The 26,299-nt window shown below is 43.6% G+C and overlaps 2 protein-coding genes across 3 annotated transcripts in view; one reads left to right on the top strand and one right to left on the bottom strand.

Moving 5' to 3' along the window:
* Positions 1 to 3,015, top strand: part of LOC139570419 (myosin-binding protein C, fast-type-like) — a 50,360-nt gene extending 47,345 nt beyond the window's left edge. For both annotated transcript variants that reach the window (XM_071392276.1, XM_071392275.1), the window contains 3 exons: positions 135 to 271; positions 2,078 to 2,264; positions 2,901 to 3,015. In XM_071392276.1, coding sequence (XP_071248377.1) covers positions 135 to 271; positions 2,078 to 2,264; positions 2,901 to 2,935 — 359 coding nt within the window. In that variant the 3' untranslated portion in view covers positions 2,936 to 3,015. The remainder of the gene's footprint in view (positions 1 to 134; positions 272 to 2,077; positions 2,265 to 2,900) is intronic.
* Positions 3,016 to 7,365: 4,350 nt separating this feature from the next.
* LOC139570418 (testicular acid phosphatase homolog) lies at positions 7,366 to 24,513 on the bottom strand. Its single transcript, XM_071392274.1, has 11 exons — positions 24,398 to 24,513; positions 23,713 to 23,808; positions 23,330 to 23,416; positions 22,292 to 22,447; positions 16,354 to 16,452; positions 11,746 to 11,844; positions 9,966 to 10,098; positions 9,585 to 9,667; positions 9,254 to 9,360; positions 8,526 to 8,704; positions 7,366 to 8,283 (listed from the first exon to the last, which is right to left on the bottom strand). The coding sequence occupies exons 1-11, from the start codon at positions 24,485 to 24,487 to the stop codon at positions 8,174 to 8,176; spliced, it is 1,239 nt and encodes a 412-aa protein (XP_071248375.1). The 5' UTR covers positions 24,488 to 24,513; the 3' UTR covers positions 7,366 to 8,173.
* Positions 24,514 to 26,299: the final 1,786 nt, after the last annotated feature.

The following is a 26,299-nucleotide window of genomic DNA, read 5'->3' as shown; positions in this document are numbered from 1 at the left end:
CATACATTATGTCAACAAGGCCTATAGTATCTTCAATGCCTACAGTATTTTAACAGAGACATCCATTACAGTATTAATTCATTACCACTCCGTATTAATTCACTGTATAACAACCTCCCTTTCCTTTCCTTCAGGATTGGAGTACAACCCACCTCCATTCAAGGAGAAGGATATGCAAAGCGCCCCCAAGTTCATACAGCCCCTGCTTGACAGGTCTGTCGTGGCAGGCTACAGTACCGCCATCAGCTGTGCTGTCAGAGGCTTCCCGAAGGTATGTCTTTTGGGACAAGCAGTCCGAATACTCTAACTGTAGGTGCAGGGGGGGGGGGAGAAATTGTGGCTCTGTCCTAAATGTCTCCAATTACATTGTCATCGTCTTCATGGCCACTGACCTGAAAGGATGTGTATACATATTCAGTATTCTTTCATCGTCATGAATGCACATTAGAGTGAATTCAATAAAAAACAATGTTAACCAACCAGAAATATCATTTATACTGTATGGTAAATTCATATATGCACATTTCTGAATATTCATAGAGGGATTTATAATGCATTCGGAAAGTATTCAGACCTCTTGTCTATTTCCACATTGTGTTACGTTACGGCCTTATTCTAAAATGGGTTTAAAATCTCCTCAATCTCACCAAACTACACAACACCCTATAATGACAAAGCAAAAACTGTTTTTTTGAATTTTTCGCAAATGTATTAAAAATAAAAACAGAAATATCACATTTACAAAAGTATTCAGACCCTTTACTCATTACTTTGTTGAAGATCCTTTGGCAGCGATTACATCCTCAAGTCTTCTTCGGTGTGAAGCTACAAGCTTGGAACACCTGTATTTAGGGAGTTTCTCCCATTCGTCTCTGCGGATCCTCTCAAGCTCTGTCAGATTGGATGGGGAGCGTTGCTACACAGCTATTTTCAGGTCTCTCCAGAGATGTTCGATCAGGTTCAAGTCCAGGCTCTGGCTGGGCCACTCTAGGACATTCAGAGACTTGTACTAAAGCCAATCCTGCATTGTCTTGGCTGTGTGCTTAGGGTCATTGTCCTGTTGGAAGGTGAACCTTCTCCCCAGTCTGAGGCCCTGAGCGCTCTGGAGCAGGTTTTCATCAAGAATCTCTCTGTTCATATTTCCCTCTCTGTTCATACTCTCCCTGCCGCTGAAAAACTTCCCCACAGCATGATGCTGCCACCACCATGCTTCAGCGTAGGGATGGTGCCAGGTTTCCTCCAGACGTGATGCTTAGCATTCAGGCCAAAAAGTTCAATCTTGGTTTCATCAGACCAGAGAAACTTGTTTCTCATGGTCTGAGAGTCCTTTAGGTGACTTTTGGCAAACTCCAAGAGGGCTTTCATGAGCCTATTACTGAGGAGTGGCTTCCGTCTTGCCACTCTACCATAAAGGCCTGATTTGTGGAGTGCTGCAGAAATGGTTGTCATTCTGGAAGGTTCTCCCATCTCCACAGAGGAACTCTGGAGCTCTGCCAGAGTGACCATTGGGTTCTTGGTCACCTCCCTGACCAAGGCCCTTCTCCCCGATTGCTCAGTTTGGTCGGGCGGGCAGCTCAAGGAAGTGTCTTGGTGGTTCCAAACTTCTTCCATTTAAGAATGATGGAGGCCACTGTGTTCTTAGGGACCTTCAATGCTGCAGAATTTTTTTCATACCCTTCCCCAGATCTGTACCTTGAAACAATCCTGTCTCGGAGCTCTAAGATATTTCTGTTTTTGCAAAAAATTCTAAAAACCTGTGTTCGCTTTGTCATTATGGGGTATGGTGTGTAGATTGATGAGGAACACATTTTTTTCAATCCATTTTAGAATAAGGCTGTAACGTAACAAAATGTTGAAAAAGGGAAGGGGTCTGAAAACTTTCTGAATGCACTGTATATACCTACGCATTTCTAGACATTTACAAGCATTTCAAATGGCTTACTCATGAAAGTTTTTATAAAGTGATACCATATTTTTGTTAAGTCCTTCCCCTTGATTTTTATTACATTGAAGGCCATTATGGCCGCATACTTGTCATGAAGCCACTGACACAAGTCTCTCTTTGGCTCCCACTTAGCCTAAAATCAGGTGGTTGAGGAATAAGATTCCCCTGGACGAGAACCCTAGGTTCCTGATGCAGAACAACCAAGGGGTTTTGACCCTGAACATCCGCAAGCCCAGTCAGTATGACGGGGGCAAGTTCACCTGCAAGGCTATCAACCCTCTGGGGGAGGACGTCGTGGAGTGCACCCTACTCGTACGAGGTATGGATGGAGAGGGACAGGGGGGGAAGGGAGGTGGAGGGAGAGAGGGGGTGGAGTACAGGGATGGGGGAACGGATTGAGGGAGAAAAAAAGATGGCGATGTGAGGTATAGAGAGAGGGGTTGGGAGGGGGAGGGATTGAAGAGAGATAAGGTGTAGTGCAAGCTAAAGATAGGAAGTGTGGAGCGAGGGAGGGCGGAGGGAAGGAGAGGGGTGGTGGGCGTAGGGCGGGAGAAAGGGATGAGAGAGAGGGAGTGCCGGCTGGAGATATGAGGTACGGATAGAGGTGCCGGGGAAAGGAGGGAAGGATAGAGAAAAGGATGGATGAAAGGAGAGAGAGAGAAAGTGTAGTGCAAGCTGGAGGTACAAAGTATGGAGAGAGGGAGGGATTGAGAGGAGGGGTATGGAGGAAAGGACTGGGAGAGCGAAACAGGGAGTAGAATGATAGTCATTGTAATGGAAACAACACCATGGGTTCAAAAATACAACTTTTTTATATGATTGATGTATTGATTAAATGTCTTCGTTTTTTAATTAGGTTCTACGGTGTACATTATCTCAAGTATATTGACCATGCAGTATGAACAGCACCTGAATGTTCCTTTGCAACCTCTGTCATTTTCTCATCCTCTCATAGCTCTCAAGGACAAGGAGGATGGAGATGAGAAGTGAGCTGCAGAATGTTCACAAAACATTCACAATGTTTCAGTAGGTTTTGAAGCATGCATTGAAATAAAAAATACTTGAAGTTCTGGCTGTTTTGGCTCTCTTTATTTCCTCTTGAGCATATTTTATATTTTTGTGGAATCAGAGTAGTACATAGAAAATACATAGAATCAGAATATAGTCAGCACACTTGTTAAACTACAGTTGCACATTTGGGCAAGTCTCTAAAAGCTTTCCACACCTGGATTGTGCAACATTTGCCCATTATACTTTTCAAAATTGTAACGGGTGTCGCTCTCCTCATCCTCGGAAGAGGTGAGGAGAGAAGGATCTTCAGACCAAAACGCAGGCTCAGGGAAATAAGCCATCTTTATTATAAATTACGATGGCACACGAAACGAAACAAACACTTTCCAAACTACAAAATAAGAAAACGACGTTGACGCAACCTGAACATAAACTTACATAACTAAACATAAACTTACGTACAGGAAACGGACGACATCGAAACGAAACAAACAAACGCTACAGTCCCATGTGGTACGAACATACATACAGACATAGGAGACAATCACCCACAACGAACACTGTGACAACGCCTACCTAAATATGACTCTTAATTAGAGGAACGCCAAACACCTGCCTCTAATTAAGAGCCATACCAGGCAACCCAAAACCAACACAGAAACAGAAAACATAGAATGCCCACCCAACCTCACGTCCTGACCAACTAACACACAAAAACTAACATAAATAGGTCAGGAACGTGACAGTACCCCCCCCACAAGGTGCGAACTCCGGACGCACCAGCACAAAATCTAGGGGAGGGTCTGGGTGGGCATCTAACCACGGTGGTGGTTCAGGCTCGGGGCGCGGTTCCCACCCCACCATAATCCATCCTAACTTCCTCCCTCCAAGAATGTCCACCCTCTTTTGACCCCCACAAAATTCCCTTAACAACATATCTAATAGGGACAACCCCGGGACAGAGAGATAAATCAAGAAAGAGGGATAGATAAGAATATAGAGATAGATGAAGATAGAGAGGGAGATTAGGATAGAGGGGCAACTCCGGACTGAAAGGCAGCTCCGGACAGAGAGACAGCTCTGGACTGATGGGCAGTTCTGGGTATCCAGCCTTTTCAGGCTGAAGGGCAGCTCATGGCTGACTGACGAATCTCGATGCTCATGGCTGGCTGACGGCTCTCGACGCTCATGGCAGGCTGACGGCTCTCGACGCTCATGGCAGGCTGACGGCTCTCGACGCTCATGGCAGGCTGACGGCTCTCGACGCTCATGGCAGGCTGACGGCTCTCGACGCTCATGGCAGGCTGACGGCTCTCGACGCTCATGGCTCTCTGACGGCTCTGGCTGCTCATGGCTCTCTGACGGCTCTGGCTGCTCATGGCTCTCTGACGGCTCTGGCTGCTCATGGCTCTCTGACGGCTCTGGCTGCTCATGGCTCTCTGACGGCTCTGGCTGCTCATGGCTCTCTGACGGCTCTGGCTGCTCATGGCTCTCTGGCGGCTCTGGCAGATCCTGTCTGGTTGGCGGCTCTGGCAGATCCTGTCTGGTTGGCGGCTCTGGCAGATCCTGTCTGGTTGGCGGCTCTGGCAGATCCTGTCTGGTTGGCGGCTCTGGCAGATCCTGTCTGGCGGGCGGCTCTAGCGGCTCCTGTCTGGCTGACGGCTCTAGCGGCTCCTGTCTGGCGGATGGCTCTGTAGGCTCATGGCAGACGGGCGGCTTTGCAGGCTCATGGCAGACGGGCGGCTTTGCAGGCTCCTGGCAGACGGATGGCTCAGATGGCGCTGGGGAGACGGATGGCTCAGATGGCGCTGGGGAGACGGATGGCTCAGATGGCGCTGGGGAGACGGATGGCTCAGATGGCGCTGGGGAGACGGATGGCTCAGATGGCGCTGGGGAGACGGATGGCTCTGGCCGGATACGGCGCACTGTAGACCTGGTGCGTGGTGCCGGAACTGGAGGCACCGTGCTAATGATAAGCACCTTCCTACTAGTGCGGGGAGCAGGGACAGGGCACACTGTATTCTCAAAGCCTACTCTACCCCTGATGCGTGGTACCGGCACTGGTGACGCCGGGCTGAGGACAAGCACATCAGGATTAGTAGGGGGAGAATATACAGTGTGTACAGGGCTCTGGAGACGCACTGGTAGCTTAGTGCGTGGGGCCGGAACTGGAGGCACCGGGCTAGATACACGCACTACAGGGAGAGTGCGTGGAGGAGGAACAGGGCTCAGGATACGCACTGGTAGCCTAGTGCGTAGTGTAGACACTGTAGGTACTAGGCTGGGGCGGGGAGGTGGTGCCGGAAATACCGGACCGTGGAGGCGTACTGGCACTCTTGAGCATTGAGCTTGCCCAACCTTACCTGGTTGAATACTCCCGGTTGCCCGACCAGTGCGGGGAGGTGGAATAACCCGCACCGGGCTATGTAGGCGAACCGGGGAAACCATGCGTAAGGCAGGTGCCATGTATGCCGGCCCGAGGAGACGCACTGGAGACCAGACGCGTTGAGCCGGCCTCATGACACCTGGCTCAATACTCAATCTAGCCCTACCAGTGCGGGGAGGTGGAATAACCCGCACTGGGCTATGCACTCGTACAGGAGACACCGTGCGCTCTACTGCGTAACACGGCGCCTGCCCGTACTCCCGCTCTCCACGGTAAGCCTGGGAAGTGGGCGCAGGTCTCCTACCTGCCCTTGGCCCACTATCTCCTAGCCCCCCCCCAAGAAATTTTTGGGAATTACTCACGGGCTTTTTTGGCTTCCGTGCCAGACGCGTTCCCTCATAGCTCCGGTTCCTCTCCCCGGTAGCCTCTGCTCTCCTCCGTGCCTCCAGCTCAGCTTTGGGACGGCGATTTTCTCCTGCCTTAGCCCAGGGACCTTCTCCATTCATTATTTGCTCCCATGTCCAGAAATCCTTTCTCTCCTGTCCCTTACTCTGTTTAGTTTCCCTTTGCCGCTTGGTCTGTTCGTGGTGGGTGATTCTGTAACGGGTGTCGCTCTCCTCATCCTCGGAAGAGGTGAGGAGAGAAGGATCTTCAGACCAAAACGCAGGCTCAGGGAAATAAGCCATCTTTATTATAAATTACGATGGCACACGAAACGAAACAAACACTTTCCAAACTACAAAATAAGAAAACGACGTTGACGCAACCTGAACATAAACTTACATAACTAAACATAAACTTACGTACAGGAAACGGACGACATCGAAACGAAACAAACAAACGCTACAGTCCCATGTGGTACGAACATACATACAGACATAGGAGACAATCACCCACAACGAACACTGTGACAACGCCTACCTAAATATGACTCTTAATTAGAGGAACGCCAAACACCTGCCTCTAATTAAGAGCCATACCAGGCAACCCAAAACCAACACAGAAACAGAAAACATAGAATGCCCACCCAACCTCACGTCCTGACCAACTAACACACAAAAACTAACATAAATAGGTCAGGAACGTGACAAAAATTCTTCAAACTCTATGAAATTGGTTGTTGATCATTGCTAGACAACAATTTTCAGGTCTTGCCATAGATTTTCATGTAGATTTAAGTCAAAGCTGTAACTCGGCCACTCAGGAACATTAACTGTCTCCTTGATAAGCAACTCCACTGTAGATGTAGCCTTGAGTTTTAGGTTATTGTCCTGCTGAAAGATGAATTAATCGCCCAGTGTCTGTTGGAAAGCAGACTGAACCAGGTTTTCCTCTAGGATTTTGCCTGTGCTTACCTCCATTCTGTTTATTTTTTATCCTGAAAAACTCCCCAGTCTTTAACGATTACAAGCATACCCATAACATGATGCAGCCACCACTATGTTTGAAAATATGGAGAATTGTTCTCAGTAATGTGTGGTATTGGATTTGCCCCACACATAATACTTTGTATTCAGGACAAAAAGTGAATTGCTTTGCCTAATTTTTTTTTTAAATTTAGTGCCATGTTCCAAACAGGATGCATGTGTTGGAATACTTGTATTCTGTACAGGCTTCCTTATTTTCCCTCTGTCAATTAGGTTAGTATTGTAGAGTTACTACAATGTTGTTGAGCCATCCTCAGTTTTCTCCTATCACAGCCATTAAACTCTGTAACTCTTTTAAAGTTTCCATTGGCCTCATGGTGAAATTCTTGAGCACTTTCTTTCCTCTCTGGCAACTGAGTAAGGAAGGAAGCCTGTATCTTTGTAGTGACTGGGAACACCATCCAAAGCATAATTAATAACTTCAACATACTCAAGGGGATATATTCAATGTCTGCTTTTTTATTTTTACCCATCTACCAATAGGTGCCCTTCTTTGCGAGGCATTGGAAAACCTCCCTGGTCGTTGTGGTTGAATCGACTGAGGGACCTTACCTCTAATTTAATGTGTGGGGTACAGAGATGAGGTAGTCATTCAAAATCATGTTAAACACTATTATTGCACACAGAGTGAGTCCATGCGACTTATTATGTGACTTTAAGCACATTTTTACTCCTGAACTTATATAGGCTTGCCATAACAAAGGGGTTGAATAAATCAAATCCAATTTTATTTGTCACATGCGCCGAATACAACCGGTGTAGACCTTACAGTGAAATGCTTACTTAACCAACAATGCAGTTTTAAGAAAATACCTATAAAAAAAAGTAAGAGATAAAAGTAACAAATCACTAAAGAGCAGCAGTATAACAATAGCGAGGCTATATACATGGGGTGCCAGTACAGAGTAAATGTGCGGGGGCACCGGTGTCGAGGTAATTGACGACTTATTGACTCAAGACGTTTCAGCTTTTCATTTTTTATTAATTCGTAAAAAAATGGAAAAACATAATTCCACATTGACATTACGGGGTATTGTGTGTGACAATAAAATCTTAATGTAAATCCATTTTAAATTCAGGCTGTAAGACAACAAAATGTGGAAAAAGTCAAGGAGACATAACGAATTCAATCATTTTCTAAATATTATAAAAGCCAAATCACTCAAAGACCTAAGATGACTTGACATTCTGCTAAATAGAACAAAATCCAATAAGAACTCAATACAATACAATACAAAACAGTACAACAGATCACAAGAGAACAAAATTCACAAGGTCATTGTATGGATTATTTCCATTTTAATCTCAGAGATAGTAGGCCTATAAGTATTGATGTATTGCCCTGTCCTCTCCCAATGCCTCCATGATGTTTTAGGAAGACTTATTCAAGCCTGGAGAGCCCTACTACCCCTCCCTGGAGTACAGGTTTCTCCTCTGGTGAATAAACACAGCTATGCTGGCCAACAGCGCCACTGTCAGGATAGCTACTGCCACTGCAAGCGCCGCAATGACACCTTGCAAAAGTTAGGAGAGATGCAATGAAGATAAGTAATCAGATTTAAAAGATGTCAGTCTTAGAGTCCGGTTTCAATGAGTAGTGTCAGTTTCCGAGTAAACGTTAAGTTTACTTATACTTACAGTATCTGTGGCAATATTTATGGATATTCTGGTGTATAGAATGACAGAAAAATGAGCTTCTATAAGCAAAAGCAACAAAGCTTTGAACCATTAGGACAATATGGAACTACTTTCTTACCTGTGTTGGACCATGACGGTTTGAGCCCACACTCGGCGTCCCAGTCCGTTGAGATGACATCTTTAACCAGGTCAGTGAATGAGGTCAGAGGGCACGGAGTTGTCTCACAGCCAGGCACAGGGGTCGGGTAGGGATCACAGGATGAGTCATTACGGTAATACATGTCAAGAGAATAGGACCTGGAATAGTTTATACAGACTATGTAAAGACATAGCCTATAGTCATGTGTTATGCAGATTTCTGTGACACTTTAAGACTCATTTCACATCTCGCATACCATTTAGTTGCCATTTAAAGGTGCAATATGCAGAAATCGCTCAGCCATTTCCTGGTTGCTAAAATGCTAATAGTTCACCAAATGTTTATGCGGCAAAACAAGCAATGTATAGTGTAAGAAATTCATTGTACCTTCTAAACCACTGTGCAATATCTTTTCAATAAGCAAAAATATTGTATTTTCAGCTCTTTGAAGCTGGTGTACAAAACCGAAAGTAAAAGATGCAAATATGAAACTTAAGCACGGGAAGCATAAACATAGCGCACATAGAACAGATATAGCGCTTCTTGGACTTGCTTTTAATGTGAATGACTATGTACATTTTTTCAGGTCACCCAAAAAGTTACATATTGCAGCTTTAAACCAAATAATTTGTACAGTTTATTGCGCTAAAACATTAGCTTTGTACATATGATCGTTTCTGGAGGTATCACATCTAAAACTACATTACCCATCCTCCTCTTGGTAGAACTCAAAGAGCTGACAGGCAGCATAAGGAGGAAGAAGACCGTTGTACACGTCTAGGGCAGCCTGGAGAGTGATGAGGGTGGAGTCATGCTAGAGAAAGAGAGAGATGTACACATTAGAACACAGAATTAATTGTGTCGCATAAATTGCATAATCACACAGCGTTAACATTGTGTTTGGTCACGCGTGGATGTGCTTGCGAATGTGTAAATATGAATACGGAGACATGCTAGATGTCAGATTGCATAATATGAAGTGTGAGTGTACATCTATGCATGTGGGTGTGTATGTGTGTGCCAGCGGTGTTCACTAACTGCCGAATACATGATGAACTTGAACGCGCCCCCTTGCTCCATTGCCTTGGAGAAATTCCTCAGGATGGCATTCAACAGAACCCCTGAACAATTAACAAACCATCAACATTATAAAAACAATCATAGTGACATACACGCAAACAAACAAACGGTTGGCATAATCCAACTCATTAACATACCATTCAGACCAACTCACAATCCACAGGATATGTCATCTACTCAGCACGAGCAACCTCTCAGCCCACAGTCACAACATTAACTCAACGTCACTTCGACTTATTTTCAACTCTCAACCCCGCGGCCGCAACATCAAAGCAACATTACTTCAACTCTTTCACAACCCACATGACCTCGGACACCTTCTGAACTCGAACCGCTCACCTCCTGAGAGCCTGGCCTTTTCCTTTCTCTTGTGAGTGACGACGCTGAACATGACCTCAAAGGAGGATATTTCCTGTAGAGTGTTGAGTACTTCCTGTGTGGCCCAGCCAGGGGTGGTCAGGTTGTGATTCCTCTAACAAGGGTACAATGACAACCGTTAGCATCGTTCTGTTTGACGCGCAATCTTCCACAACACATGAATCACAACCAAGCCTATACCCGTGTAATTATTGTGGGTGCGTCCCAAATATCACCCTATTCCCTTTAAAGTGCACTACCTTTGACCAGGGCCCATAGGACTCTTGTCAAAATTAGCACACAATATTGGAAATAGGGTCCCATTTTGGATGCAAGCTCTATTTTGCGGTTTGCATAAGTCGTTCTATTTATATCCGTCTCTGAAAATAACAGATGACGGATGTACACTTTGCACTGGTGCTAATGTGCATTACTGTAAGTATGACCAAGTCTACCTCTTATATCATCATGAATATTGTTCATTTCAACGAGCTATTGAGTTATTCATCAAGCCCAACTGCCGAGAGGATCACATGGCAGTGTTCCCCTATATTGTTTGTTCCCAGGCGGGGCACAAAGGCCCAAAGAGTAACATCCAGGCTTTCTGGCATCAAAGTTGTCAATTGAAACCAATAGAAGCCAACTATTTGACACAGGGCAACTTGCAACAGAGGTAGGCAGGGGAAGGGAGGGGAGGCGTCCTGCCTATATAATGAGTGAGGCAGGATGCAGAGTCAGATGAACTCGTGGATGCAATTTTTATGTCTCTGTGCAGTATTTGTATTTTTGTATTTATTATGGATCCCAAGGCAGCGGCTACTCCTCCTAGGGTCCAGTAAAATTAAGGCAGTTTATACAATTTTAAAAACATTACAATACATTCAGACTGTGTGCCCTCAGGCCCCTACTCCACCACTACCATATATATACAGTACAAAATCCATGTGTACGTGTGTGTACAGTGCTTATGCTATCATGTGTGTGTGTGTGTGCATGTGTCTGTGCCTATGTTTGTGTTGCTTCACAGTCCCCGCTGTTCCATAAAGTGTTTTTTAATCTGTTTTTAAAATCTATTTTAACTGCTTGCATGAGTTACTTGGTGTGAAATAGAGTTTAGTACTGTGAGCCTTCCATAGTCTGTTCTGGATTTGAGGACTGTGAAGAAACCTCTGGTGGCATGTCTTGTGGTGTATGCATGGATGTCCGAGGTGTGTGCCAGTAGTTCAAACAGACCGCTCGGTGCGTTCAACATGTCAGTACCTCTCACAAATACAAGTAGTGATGAAGTCATGAATATGCATATGATTGATATCAGCTCTCTGTGTACATCCAAGGGCCAGCCGGGCTGCCCTGTTCTGAACCAATTGCAATTTTCCTAAGTCCTTTTTGTGGCACCTGACCACACGACTGAACAGTAGGAAGTTAGAGGGAGTTTCGTAAGCCAATGCTAACAAAGCATTAGTGCAATGACTGGAAGTCACAGAGTGGCACGGACAACATGCAGGAAACGTGGGTTTCGTGGGTTTCAAGCAAGTCTATAGATGCATCCCAAATGGCACCCTATTCCCTTACAGTGCACTACTTTTGACCAGAGCCCTATGGGCCCTTCACAAAGTAAGTGGCCTATAAAGGGAAGAGGGTGCCATTTGGGACGTAGATTCGAAGGGGACCTGCAACTAACCCTAGAGGGGAAACCCTACATGTGGCATGGTATTTATTTCAGAGTCAGAGTGTGTATGCAGAGAGCTACATGCAATAGTACCTGACAGGAGAGGGTGTCGTAGACCCTCCAGATGGAATTCCTGCCCAGCAGCCTAGACACAGGATACCCAGTGTGGTTGGAGAGCTCCTGTATAAATCGCTGTGGGAAGATGTTCATCTTATATGATTTTTTTATTTTATTCCAGTCAGTCAATTTTAAGATTGCGCCTGGTGGATTCCTAAAAGCAATCACTCGGTCACATATTCACATGTCACATTCGTTTTTTGCTTCCATAAACAGTTGATTATTAAAACCGTAAGTCTTGTCAAATAAGGGCACTGTACCAAGGTTTTTTTTATACCCAGTGCTTAGTTGAGAGAAAATGACTCAGGGGAAGGTTCATCTACACTGATGCAAAATACATGATTACTGTCAGTACGTGGTGATAGGTCATCGTTCTAGGTCCAGTATGTAGCTTTGGTGGCGACCCAACCAAATTCAGATAGAAATGTGAGTTGTAGATCTGTCATTCTCATTGGAAGCAAGTCTGATAAGCAGCATATTCTATGTGAGCTATTTCTATGCTTCCCGTCCTTAAAGAGATTGAACGGGATCTTATGGACTTACATATCGTACGAATTGGAATTCATAACATATCATACATTTTGGCTCATGAGCGCTACTTTTCAACTACTGACTGAAATTATACAAAACCTTTATAACGTATCTTTAAGTTTCGGTTTTGCATCTTTTTACTTTTCGTTTTGTACACCAGCTTGAATCATCTCAAAATACGATATTTTTTATTTTAGAAAATATATTTCACAGCCGTTTAGATTGTTTAATGATTCTCTACACTTGTTTTGTCACATCAACTGAAATTAGGCAAACGTGATAGAATTTTAGCAACCAGCTAATGGGGAGCGATTTCTACATATTATGTCTTTATGCCCATGAACCTTTCACCTGCTTTTCAGATCACATAAAATGAGACAAGAGGAAGCCACTTGTGACTATTAAGATGAACCCAGGGTGACAGAAATGTTCAGATACCCCATCTTCTCACCAGAGGGTAGTAAAGAGTACCAAGGACGCCTCCATCAAAAGCCAGACATCTCCATAATAGGAATCAGGATGGGATTCAGTTAATTAAAGCCTTTTCATTTTAATTCTCAATATAATTCAATCCTGTCATTAATTAACAGCTCTGAGAATGTGAGAGAAATTGCACCAAGCAGCTTTTTGGAAGATGAAGGAGAAAACTGTGAGTGAGGAAATCACTGAGGGCCTGATGTCACACCGAAATAACTAACAAGGCCTTTGTGACAACTAATAACCTACCGGAATGAAACAATAAATCAGTCTTTGAATAACAAAACACATGTAGCAAGTGAGTCAAAATTAATTCACAAGACAAGATGAATAGGGACAGGGTTGTGAGGAAAAGGGTTTCATTGCTGCGACATATTGCTCAAGGCCCATCTATGACAGGATAGGACTTGAAATGACTAGACAGAACAAAATGAAACATTAACAATAACAACATGAAAAAAACGAGTGAAAGCGATTGAGGTGTGTTTGATAACCTTGGAGTTTTTCCCTTTGGGGCTATTCTATTTGGACGAACTCAATCAAACGCAGAGTATTTGAAAGTATTTGACATACTACTATGCATTTGACACAGGTCTGAACATGTTATGTCATGTCTACTACAGGTGTAGTATCTTCATTTTTAAAACTCCAGAGTGGCGCAGCAGTCCCTGGTTTGAATCCAGGCTGTATCACATCCGGCCGTGATTGGGAGTCCCATAGGGCGGCGCACAATTGGCCCAGCGTCGTCCGGCTTTGGCTGGGGGGGTAGGCCGTCATTGTAAATAATAATTTGTTCTTAACTGACTTGCCTTGTTAAATAAAGATTAAATATATATATATACAGTGGGGAGAACAAGTATTTGATACACTGCCCATATTGCAGGTTTTCCTACTTACAAAGCATGTAGAGGTCTGTAATTTTTATCATAGGTACACTTCAACTGTGAGAGACGGAATCTAAAACAAAAATCCAGAAAATCACATTGTATGATTTCTAAGTAATTAATTTGCATTTTATTGCATGACATAAGTATTTGATCACCTACCAACCAGTAAGAATTCCGGCTCTCACAGACCTGTTAGTTTTTCTTTAAGAAGCCTTCCTGTTCTCCACTCATTACCTGTATTAACTGCACCTGCTTGAACTCGTTACCTGTATAAAAGACACCTGTCCACAACCTCAATCAAACAGACTCCAACCTCTCCACAATGGCCAAGACCAGAGAGCTGTGTAAGGACATCAGGGATAAAATTGTAAACCTGCACAAGGCTGGGATGGGCTACAGGACAATAGGCAAGCAGCTTGGTGAGAAGGCAACAACTGTTGGCGCAATTATTAGATGGTCAATCACCCTCGGTCTGGGGCTCCATGCAAGATCTCACCTCGTGGGGCATCAATGATCATGAGGAAGGTGAGGGATCAGCCAGAACTACACGGCAGGACCTGGTCAATGACCTGAAGAGAGCTGGGACCACAGTCTCAAAGAAAACCATTAGTAACACACTACGCCGTCATGGATTAAAATCCTGCAGCGCACGCAAGGTCCCCCTGCTCAAGCCAGCGCATGTCCAGGCCCGTCTGAAGTTTGCCAATGACCATCTGGATGATCCAGAGGAGGAATGGGAGAAGGTCATGTGGTCTGTTGAGACAAAAATAGAGCTTTTTGGTCTAAACTTCACTCGCCGTGTTTGGAGGAAGAAGAAGGATGAGTACAACCCCAAGATCACCATCCCAACCGTGAAGCATGGAGATGGAAACATCATTCTTTTGGGATGCTTTTCTGCAAAGGGGACAGGACGACTGCACCGTATTGAGGGGAGGATGGATGGGGCCATGTATCGCGAGATCTTGGCCAACAACCTCCTTCCCTCAGTAAGAGCATTGAAGATGGGTCGTGGCTGGGTCTTCCAGCATGACAACGACCCGAAACACACAGCCAGGGCAACTAAGGAGTGGCTCCGTAAGAAGCATCTCAAGGTCCTGGAGTGGCCTAGCCAGTCTCCAGACCTGAACCCAATAGAAAATCTTTGGAGGGAGCTGAAAGTCCATATTGCCCAGCGACAGCCCCGAAACCTGAAGGATCTGGAGAAGGTCTGTATGGAGGAGTGGGCCAAAATCCCTGCTGCAGTGTGTGCAAACCTGGTCAAGAACTACAGGAAACGTATGATCTCTGTAATTGCAAACAAAGGTTTCTGTACCAAATATTAAGTTCTGCTTTTCTGATGTATCAAATACTTATGTCATGCAATAAAATGCAAATTAATTACTTAAAAATCATACAATGTGATTTTCTGGATTTTTGAAGTGTACCTATGATAAAAATTACAGACCTCTACATGCTTTGTAAGTAGGAAAACCTGCAAAATCGGCAGTGTATCAAATACTTGTTCTCCCCACTGTATATTTATATATATTGATCACTCTGTTGTCACTGAGAATATTCCTGCAGAGCAGGATATTCAAATGAGCCTCGTTATTTACATACATTCACTGAAAACCTGTAGTTCTCTTTCTCTCTTGCTCGCTCAAACACTAAATCACCAGACAGAATAAATGTCCTACTACCGTAGGTCCTACTACTGCCACATGAAAATGTACAACATTGTATCTGAAATGCAGCCATACACATCAACAACTGTCGTTGTGTCACTCCCTGACCTTAGTATTCTTTGTTTTCTTTATTATTTTGGTTAGGTCAGGGTGTGACATGGGTGATTATATGTTTTAGTCCTGTCTAGGGTTTTTGTATGTTTATGGGGTTGTTACCAATCTAGGGGTTTTGTATGTCTATGGTTGCCTAGATTGGTTCTCAATTAGAGGTAGCTGTTTATCGTTGTCTCTGATTGGGAACCATATTTAGGCAGCCATATTCCTTGAGTATTTCGTGGGTGATTATCTATGTCTATGTTTAGTTGCTTGTGTCAGCACTATGATTATATAGCTTCAGGTTCGTTTTGTTGTTTTTGTATAGTTCATTCCGCGTTCTTTCTTTATTACAAGAAGATGCATTCAAATCACGCTGCACTTTGGTCTCATCGCTATAACGAACGTGACACGTTGTATATAGCTTATTATAAACTGGGTGGTTCAAGCCCTGAATGCTGATTGGCTGACAGACGTGGTATATCAGACCGTATACCACGCGTATGACAAATCATTTATTTTTACTGCTCTAATTACATTGGTAACCAGTTTATAATAGCAATAAGGAAACTTAGGGGTTTGTGGTATATGGCCAATATACCACGTCTAAGGTCTGTATCCAGGCACTCTGCGTTGCGTCGCGCATAAGAACAGGCTGTATACCACAACCCCTCGGGCCTTATTGCTTAAATAACACAAATAGATAATGGTCTCTACTACAACATAGTGTATCCGAAATGCAGGCTATAGCCTACTGTAGCCTATCAAAACTAACTTCCGTTTGAAATTATCAGTGAAAAAAATACAAAAATAAAATCCTCCTGCAGCAGGATTATTTTACTCCTGCGACGAAACTGGTCCAATTAAGATGTATGAAGCGTCATAGGCTTTATGATTTGATGTGTTACCTTGACAACTCTTCTGAGACTTACCTGGTGAGACTTGAGAACTCTCCGGTAGTGTTGGCTGTCAAACGTCTCCCCCATCAGCTCTCTAAACCTGGGGCAGTGTTTGCTTGGGGACTTCAACAGCTTGTGAAATCCGAGACAAAACAACAACTTTTATTCCTCTGTCAAATTCCTCTTCCTCTTCTCATAAAACCCATGTAAACTCGGTTTACAGCTTTGCTTTACTAGTGGCCCTTTCTTTTCTGTTTAACGCCATCTCAGTGCCAAATGGCCTATTGGTCTGGGAAATGGACATGAAGGTCCATGCTCACATCTCAAATGGGCGTAGTGATATTGAGTTCCACATCAGGCTCCACCCAAAACCAATATATCTGGATTCAAACTAGTCTTTTTTTTTCTTCAAATACTTCAGATGGGATGGGTTTACACTTATGGAACTATTTCATTGGTTCCAATGTAACCAGGCAAGCTCAATCAATCACCGCTAAAAAATTTGAAAGAAAACAAACACTATTTTGAACCCAGGTCTACTGGATAGATTCATACAGTTGATTTAATGGATGACGTGTGAGTGAGTGAGTGGGCATGTTTGTCTATGCCAGCCAGCCTCCAGGCCAGGGCTCTAAATGCAAAAAAACATCAAATGAAATTTAGGAGCATAATCTCTTTAAAAATGTCAGGTGTGCGATTAAGAGCAGCGTTATTAGTGAAAGGAGGAGCTAGGAATCACATTGGGCAATAAATGGAGCACCATATAATGCCCCACCCAGCAGATTGTGAACAATCGCGTTCATGTTGTCATGCTGCTTCACGTGGTTGCTAAAATAATCGTCACGCAATCCCTTCTCAAAGTCAGGGTATGAGTCAAGAAACCTATTTTTCTCGAAAGTACATAATGTCATGATTCCAAAGCTATACGATATTACAGAAAACAAGTTATCTTACATCTCGGAAAAGACTTGTAATGTTGTACTTCTTGTTCACGGGAATTCATGCTAATGTTGGGTTTTTACACTAGCGCCCAATTGACCCCCATTCACTCCTTGAAGGAGATATTTTCCTGTCGTAGAATAGCCCAGAATGCACCTCACGGCCCATTGACGACGCGTGGCAATGTACACAATCGCATTAATACGATTTCAATGGAGTTTCCAATCTCCTCAAAAGTATCTCTGTTAGTAGTGTGTGATTGCAGCTGTAATCGAGCATCCCATTGGTTTCTGCATGAACCCCGCCTTGAGCACACCATCTTCATGGTTGTGTGACACTTTTGATATTCTGTATTTCCCCTGATTGTCTATGCAATTAAAACATGGGTCTAAAGGGAAATAAAAGTATTATCAGAATTTTTACCAGTGTCTGAGCTAGCTAGCTACAGGTGTTGCCCCCACCTCCCGCCTGCTGTGTACCGGAGTCTAGCTAACTAACGTAAACTCGTACATCGCCTTGGTCCGTACAATTGCCCTTATTTTAGCGCCCCAAAAACGTAATACTTCCAGATCAACTGTAATGTCAATACCATTGTAAAGCACAATTTCTCCCCTTTCCAACAAAATCGATTACATGACCTAAACACTGCCCGTTTCTGCATAATTCAAGCAGGCAATGAGCCCCGTCGTGTCTTTTTAAAAATGGAGGGTGGGGAAGCGAAACTAATGCGGGGCAGTGAGAAGGACAGATGTCCTGTGGGAAAATTGCTTTTTTCACTCGATCTGTCCAACGTATCACCTTATCGCCTCTAAAATGTAAATAAAACACTATAAAGAGTTTATATCATGTGTCATTACATACCTATTTGAAGGTTTGTGTCGAATTTGAATCAGGTTTTTAGGGCGGTGCTAAAGTGATCTTAGAAGTAAAACAGCGGCTTTGAGAATGATGATCGCATGCAATGATGACGAAAAAAATTACTAGGTATCCCCCCTTACCCCCGTCACTGTCCATTTCTTGTTTTTAAACGATGAGAGAAGTGCTACACCTGGTGGAGAGAGATTGTAAGACAGAAATAGTTGCTTTATGCATGCTGTACGTTACGACATGACACGTCAAGATGTAACGGAGGGTCAGTTTTTTCGACTTTTCTCCAATAGTATAGAGCCATTACCATGTCGATCAACGCTTGAATAGAAACCTAGTTCACACCCCCGATTTTGAAGTCAACACTGTCGCTACAGTCCCATTAGTTTTCTTTGTAGCCTCGTTTGAATGTCGCGGTTACGCACATTTGTACGGAATGGGGTGAGTTTACATTCGTCCTTCACTGACGCCTGCTTGCTAGCACACAGTGTCCTTCGCTCCCACCGGCTGAACACCTGCCCTTAACAGAACTGCAGGAAAACAGTGCCCGACAGGCGGGAGCAAAGTACACTGTCTACCGGTGTCCTAGATAGCTAGCTATCTATCCTGCCTCCTGCCTGCTATGTACCGGAGTCCTAGCTAGTTAGCTAGCACCCAGTGTCCTTCGCTAACACCTGCCAAACACCTGCCCTCGCCATCGTTAACAGAACTGGAGGAAAGCAGTGCCCGACATGCAGAGGCAAAGAACACTGTCTACCGTTTTCGTAGCTAGCTAGTTAGCTACCATTGTCGCCCCCGCACCATCTTATTTTTCTATGATATTAAGGCGGTCCACAAAAAAAAAACGTTTAAGGTGCATGCCACCACCTACTATGCTGGAGTGTGCGATCAATCATGGTCTGCCAAATTCTGTACTAAGAAAATACATTTTTAAACCAAATAAATCTCTACTAACTTCTACCACACCCTCCCCTCAAAAACCCTCCCAAGCCCCCCAACCTCATTAAATATGATCTATATTATGTTGAAACAATCCATCCTTAGGATTATTCAGCATATTAACAACCATTTTGACAGTAACATCTGTTACCCTCATAACTATTTTGCCGTATCCACAATAGCCTTCAAGCTGGTATTTCTGCTTTCCACAACCCGAGTCGTGTTGATAACCTTACCAATGAAAGCTATGAAATGAACTTTATTCACCATCAAAGTGTCCTTTGACACAACATATTCTTGAGCGCAAGATTTCTGAACAGGTCTCGAAAACATGCCAGGACCAGCAGAAGCACCAGCCCCAACAGCAGGTCCACTTACTACAGGAGCAGTCATGGAAGCTCCATCAGTCCGCACTGTAGTTCCACCAATCTGTTAACCAGCCTCTGCATAGAGTGCATTCGTAAAGTATTCGGACCCCTTGACTTTTTCCACATTTTGTTACGTTTCAGCCTTATTCTAAAATCTATTATTTCCTCATCAATCTACACACAATACCCCATAATGACAAAGGTTTTTTTTTAAACTTTTTTTTCATTTTTTGCAAATGTATAAAAATAATAAAACAGAAATACCTTATTTACATAAGTATTCAGACCCTTTGCTATGAGACTCGAAATTGAGCTCAGGTGCATCCTGTTTCCATTGATCATCCTTGAGATGTTTCTACAACTTGATTGGAGTCCACCTGTGGTAAATTCAATTCATTGGACATGATTTGGAAAGGCACACACCTGTCTATATAAGGTCCCACAGTTGACAGTGCATGTCAGCAAAAACCAAGCCATGAGGTCGAAGGAACTGTCTGTAGAGCTCCGAGACAGGATTGTGTTGAGGCACAGATCTGGGGAAGGTTACCAAACATTTCTGTTGGAAAGACGTTTGGAACCACCAAGACTGTTCCTAGAGCTGGACGTCCGCCCAAACTGAGCAAATGGGAGAGAAGGGCCTTGGTCAGGGAGGTGACTAAGAACCCAATGTTCACTCTGACAGAGCTCCAGAGTGCCTCTGTAGATGGGAGAACCTTCCAGAAGGACAACCATCTCTGCAGCACTACCAATTAGGCCTATATGGTAGAGCGGCCAGACGGAAGCCACTCCTCAATAAAAGGCACATGAAAGCCTGCTTGGAATTTGTCAAAAGGCACCTAAAGACTCTCAGACCATGAGAAACAAGATTATCTGTTCTGATAAAAAACAAAAAACTATTTGGACTGAATGCCAAGCGTCACGTCTGGAGGAAACCTGGCACCATCCCTACGCTGAAGCATGGTGGTGGCAGCATCATGCTGTGGGGATGTTACTCAGTGGCAGGGACTGGGAGACTAGTCAGGATCGAGGGAAAGATGAACGGAGCAAAGTACAGAGAGATTCTTGATGGAAACCTGCTCCAGAGCGCTCAGGACCTCAGACTGGGCCGAAGGTTCACCTTCTAACGGGCCAACGACCCTAACCACACAGCCAAGACAACGCAGGAGTGGCTTCGAGACAAGTCTCTGAATGTCCTTGAGTGGCCCAGCCAGAGCCCGGACTTGAACCCGATCGAACATCTCTGGAGAGACCTGAAAATAGCTGTTCAGCAATGCTCCCCATCCAACCTGACAGAGTTTGAGAGTGTCAGCAGAGAAGAATGGGAGAAACACCCCAAATACAGGTGTGCCAAGCTTGTAGCATCATACCAAGACGACTTGAGGCTGTAATCGCTGCCAAAGGTGCTTCAACAAAGTACTGAGTAAAGGGTCTAAATACTTATGTAAATGTGATATTGAATTATTTATTTTTATTATACATTTGCAAAAATGTCTAAAAACCTGTTTTTGCTTTGTCATTATGCAGTATTGTGTGTAGATTGATGAGGGGGGGGAAACGATTTAATCCATTTTAGAATAAGGCTGTAACGTAATAAAATGTGGGAAAAAGTCAAAGGGTCTGAATACTTTCCGAATGCACTGTATAATACATCATGAGTGATTCTATATCTCTGAGCCTCTCAAGCCTCTCTCTGCACCTGGCATCCACCAACTGATGCACTATGTTGTCGTCATACCCCCCCTTCCACAATTACAACACTTGGCACATATTTTCTTTCCTTTACACTGAACAACTACATGTCCCATTCTTTGGCATTTAAAACACTGCATTGGGGATGAGACAAATTCTCTGACATTGAAACTAAGGAATCCTATCTGTACTTTTCCAGGCAAAACCTTCTCAAACCTCAGCAGCACTGATAAGCTTTCACTTCTTTGACCCTCTTTCCTACTGATCAACCTTTTGGCCTCAATCACTCTGCCTCCCTTCACATTTTCTTTAATATCATCTATGGACATAGATATCGGGACCCCAGTGATGACTCCCCTCGACCTAGCATAAGCATCAGGGACATGGCTTTTAATCTTCTTCCCATTAAGCTTTTCCATTACAGAATCTTCCCTTGCTAAGCCTGGCTACCACACAATATTATCAATCCACCATTTCCAATGGACCAGGCTAGTTTGACTTCACCTATCTCTACGGCATTGGTTAATCGGATAGGGTGTGAATGAGGCCCTGTGGTCTCATCAAACACCATCACAACTTTCCACTCCAACACATTATTACTCTTGCTCCCTACCTTGGCCCTCTTTATGCTTTGCAGACTAGACGCTCCACTGCTTTCAGTATCATGATCTCTCTTCTTCCTATGTCTTTCCTCTACCGACCATTCAGATCCTTGACCCTCATCCTCCCACTCCATATCATCAGAACGGTCACCCATATTGATCGCATTCCAGCACAGCTGTTGCTTCTCCAACCTTGTCTCAATTTCCTCCACTTCGTCCGCACTACTCGCCGCCGTTTCCAACCATCCGCCATACGTCTTTTCTGCTCTGTTATGGTTCTTCCATCTGGAGGGAGCTGCCTGCTTGCGATCGATCTGCCATAGGAAGATGAAAATGTTGCGCCGATAATATTGGTCAGATCTTTTGACCTGGTTGGGTTAGAAGCACGGCGTTTTCGCTGTCGTAATGGTGAAACCATGACACGAATGAATCTGCACTCGCTTGTTTCTCTAGGGCACAGAGAAACAAATGGTACAGTGAAGCCTTATCGTTACAGATCCCAAAATAAAACTCCTAGTCGCACAGGAAAATATTTGGTCGCAAGTTTAGAGCCCTGCGCCCGCCTACCTTATCCTGTGCTCTGGTGACAGTGTGCACTGGAATGGGCCGCCATGGTAACTGGGGCATGAGGGGAGGGGGGCGTCTGTTTGGGGGGAACAGCCCAGCCAGGTTAGCCTGGGCACTCATTAGAGTGCGGTCATAGTCTGTGCTCCGCACATACACCTGTGTGGAGGGAAAGAAGTAAAGCTTAGGTCCCTATGTCTATACCAGCATACCACTTAGAGAATGCATGTCCAAAAAACTGCTCCACTGTACAGTAAGTGGTTTGCCAGTGTGCATAATGGAACAAAGCTTTACTGTATTAAGAATTAATATGTTCTACTTAAAATGTGCTTTTCCCTTTTCTGTCATCCTATGTGAAGTGATTGCACACTGTAAATCATTTTGCCAACATTGGCTTTTCCTGTGATGCCGATAAAGCTTGCTTGAATTCGGATGTGACATGACAGGGGACAGGAAAGGTACAGCACGAGCTGAAACTTGAGTGTGACAACAAATCGTTAGCGACAGCGAATTAGGAAAGTTGTTATTTTGGTGGTAATTGCTACTTTATGGACGGAGGGAGGGGAAAAGGGAGAGAGAGACGGGGACGAGAGAGAAAAAGGTAAAGCGATAGAATGGAGTGAAGAGAAAAAGGGAGAGAACGACAGGAAGAGAAAGAGAGCGACTGGAAGAGGGAAATCAGATCTTTGCTGTAATGCCAGTACGATGCGAACTGCCTTGGGGCAAACAGAGCCAAACAACATGCATGCAGTCTAATGCACAGTGACGAGATCAGGCGAGATTAGCCCACATGTTACATCATGTTATGAGGCCGGGGTGATGATGTCATCAACATGAGTCATTCTCATTAGCCTGCACCATAACAGACATTACAGGCACTAAGTACCACACATGGATATCGTGTGGTCATATGCTCCAAAGAACCCAGACGTATAACCCGAAGTAGATTTGCCAAGACTCAAATGCACAAACAGCACACATGGTAAACAATGCAATTTCTCTCCTGTGTAATATGTACATGTTTGGGCTCCAGTAACGCACCTCTTTGCTGTTGTAGTCTTCACTGAGGAAGAGTCCATAGCGTCTCTTTAGAAACCTGCCGACGTCAAACTGCTGTCTCATCCCCAACTGAGCCAAGCGAGCCAAAAAAAAGACGAGAGAAAGCTTATAGGTCAAGTAAGAACTTCTACGGAGAATTTAGGAGATATTGCTGTGAAGTGTGATAATATTGCTTGTTTTTGTTACGGTACAGGATTATCTAACATTTCATGACAGACTCCTTCAACTTTTTCTTAAGACAATGTGTGTGCTTGCTTAAGCTTATAGTTGTAGAAGAAGTTACAGGCACATTCAGAATGAAAATATAGGCAAAGGGATATGTTTTTTTGAAATATAATTGTCATTGCATACTCAAATTTCTGTACCTCAGTTAGCTGCCCGAAGCCTTGTGCCCACACTTCCTCACCGTGAGGGTCCGTGGGAAACGACTCAATGGGGGATCGATCGCCATGACGAAATACCTTACGCCAGTCATATGTTTTATGTTATATGTATAGAGCTACAGTACCTTACACAAGTCATGTGTCTTATATTCTTATGTGATATGCAGAAGTATCTTTTATACCTGGTGCTATCGTGTCCTATGTCCTAATCTGATCCACATTCCGATTGTGCCCACTTATTAGTCGTTGCATCTACACGTGGTATTAAAATGTGTTTCTTACCCGATTACTGTGTCCCCATTGTGACCAGATATCCTAGTCCCTCCGGAGGTGGTCAGGAACATCGCATCACAATCAGCAAATAATACATATTTTAATCATCTACACCTGTCTTAAAATGTGGGCACAATCAGAATGTGGACAAGAATTGGGACAAAGGACACATGTTAGAACCAGGTATAAACGGGGCTAAAATTGGGTTAAATTAAGCTTGATTGGTTGGTTTAATACGTGGCTCCTACATCAGACATAAAATACAATATGATTATTGATCATCTTATTTACTTATTTTCCCTTCAAGCATAAACCAAGTGTTGAATCTATCAGGATTTCATTAAACATTTTAAAACAAATCCCAGAAGAGTAAAGCAGAACTGAAAAGACTTACGGCAACAACAAATTTCAGAATGCGGGATTCAGTCGATGAGATACAAGAGAGAAGTAAAAGGTACCCCAAAGTTTTCAGGCACCCCACCATCTCTTCTGTAGTTTCTTTCACTTCTGTTACAGCGGGGTCGCCTTTTAGAGGTTAACTGAAAAAAAGGTAATATCGAATATCGATAAAGACAATGAAAATGTTCTGCCAAATTCAGTCTATTTGCTCACTCAATATTACTTGGACACTTTTAGCAGAAACACACTATTTGGCAAGTCCATTAATAAGGTCATTATGTTATATAAATGCAATGGTGATTCTAATTCCACAAGTGTAATAGTTGTTAATTAACTAATAATAGTTTGTTTGTTTCATAATAGTTTGTTAATTTCTTCTGAACCCTTATGTCATTAAATGTAAATGATGACCTGTCATGTAACAAATGAGAATAATTATAAAACATAATTACTGCAAATGTTCACTTACCTTAATTTGTATGTAACAGACTCAGAGTAGTTCCTTACAGCTGGTTTTGTATTTTAAGAAATCTATGAGAAAAAGGCCCACTGCAGTAAATCTCATCCGTGAAGCTATACACAGATATGAATTGACATTTAGTGCATGTTTCACTAAAGGATGCACTGCTTTCATAACCCACCTAGCTGACCCCCTCTTCCTCTTCTCTTCCTCTCTCCCTTGTGATGCCTGCTCCCAATTCGCACTGGCCGCTCAAAATACAAATAACTGTGTCTGTCGATCTCACTCTCTCTCCCTTGACGTACCAATGGACCAATATACCCTGGCAGTTCTCTTCAGTTTCGCATTTGATCTGTAGACATATCTGTCCACCTCAGACAGGACTGCTCTCCTTATGTAGCAGCCATACAGTGCCTATGGTGAACCAAGCCCTAAACATGAGAATCGTCCTTTAACAAGGCTCTAACGATAGCCTTACTCACTTAGCTCAACCCCCCACACACACACACACACATAAACACACACACATCCGTGGGCACACAGACACATGCTTACATCCATGAGTGCATTCACACAAGCAAGCACACATGCACTTATGCACACACAGCACACACACGCATGCATGCATGCATTCACACACACCACACACACACAGCCCGGGGCCACAAACACTCATTATATCGCGCCATGTCATCCACCATGGATTTTGCCCCAAAATTACAGGGCCTGCAGTGTTTTCCCTGACTTGGCAAACTTGTAGGGCTCTGTTAGTATCAAAGTCGCCTTATGGGTCAGTAAAATAGGGTAATATGATGTACTATAGGCTTATAATTTATGACCCATCATGATTGGAACAAGTGAGCTGACTTTTAGTGCTCAGTTATTCATCAGTTCATTATTTTGTAATCCTGTACATTCTTAGAATGTGGGGACAGCCAAAGAACCCTCTTGGAACTCTTTTTTGTAAGATTGTAGGTATGTGTATACATAGTAGGATGAATATGGTATAGCAGTACAAGCTAAATGACACATTTGAGTACACACTGTACACATTGTACACATTGTACATACACACAGTGCCTTCAGAAAGTATCCAGACCTCTTGACTTTTTCCACAAGTTGTTGTGTTACAGCCTGAATTTAAAATGGATTACATTGAGATGTGTCGTCACTGGCCTACACACAATACCCCATAATGTCAAAGTGGAATTATGTATTTTTTTTATTTTTTACAAATTCATATAAAATGAAAAGCTGAAATGTCTTGAGTCAATAAGTATTCAACCCCTTTGTTATTGCAAGCCTAAATATGTTCAAGAGTAAAAATGTGCGTAACAAGTCAAATAATAAGTTGTATGGACTCAGTGTGTGTGTGCGGTAATAGTGTTTAAAATTATTTTTGAATGACTACCTCATCACTGCACCCCACACATACAA

Source organism: Salvelinus alpinus, chromosome 3, assembly GCF_045679555.1.
Source record: "Salvelinus alpinus chromosome 3, SLU_Salpinus.1, whole genome shotgun sequence".
Taxonomy (NCBI): domain Eukaryota; kingdom Metazoa; phylum Chordata; class Actinopteri; order Salmoniformes; family Salmonidae; genus Salvelinus; species Salvelinus alpinus.
The sequence above is the reverse complement of the archived record's forward strand: the minus strand, read 5'-3'. Positions and strand labels throughout refer to the sequence as shown.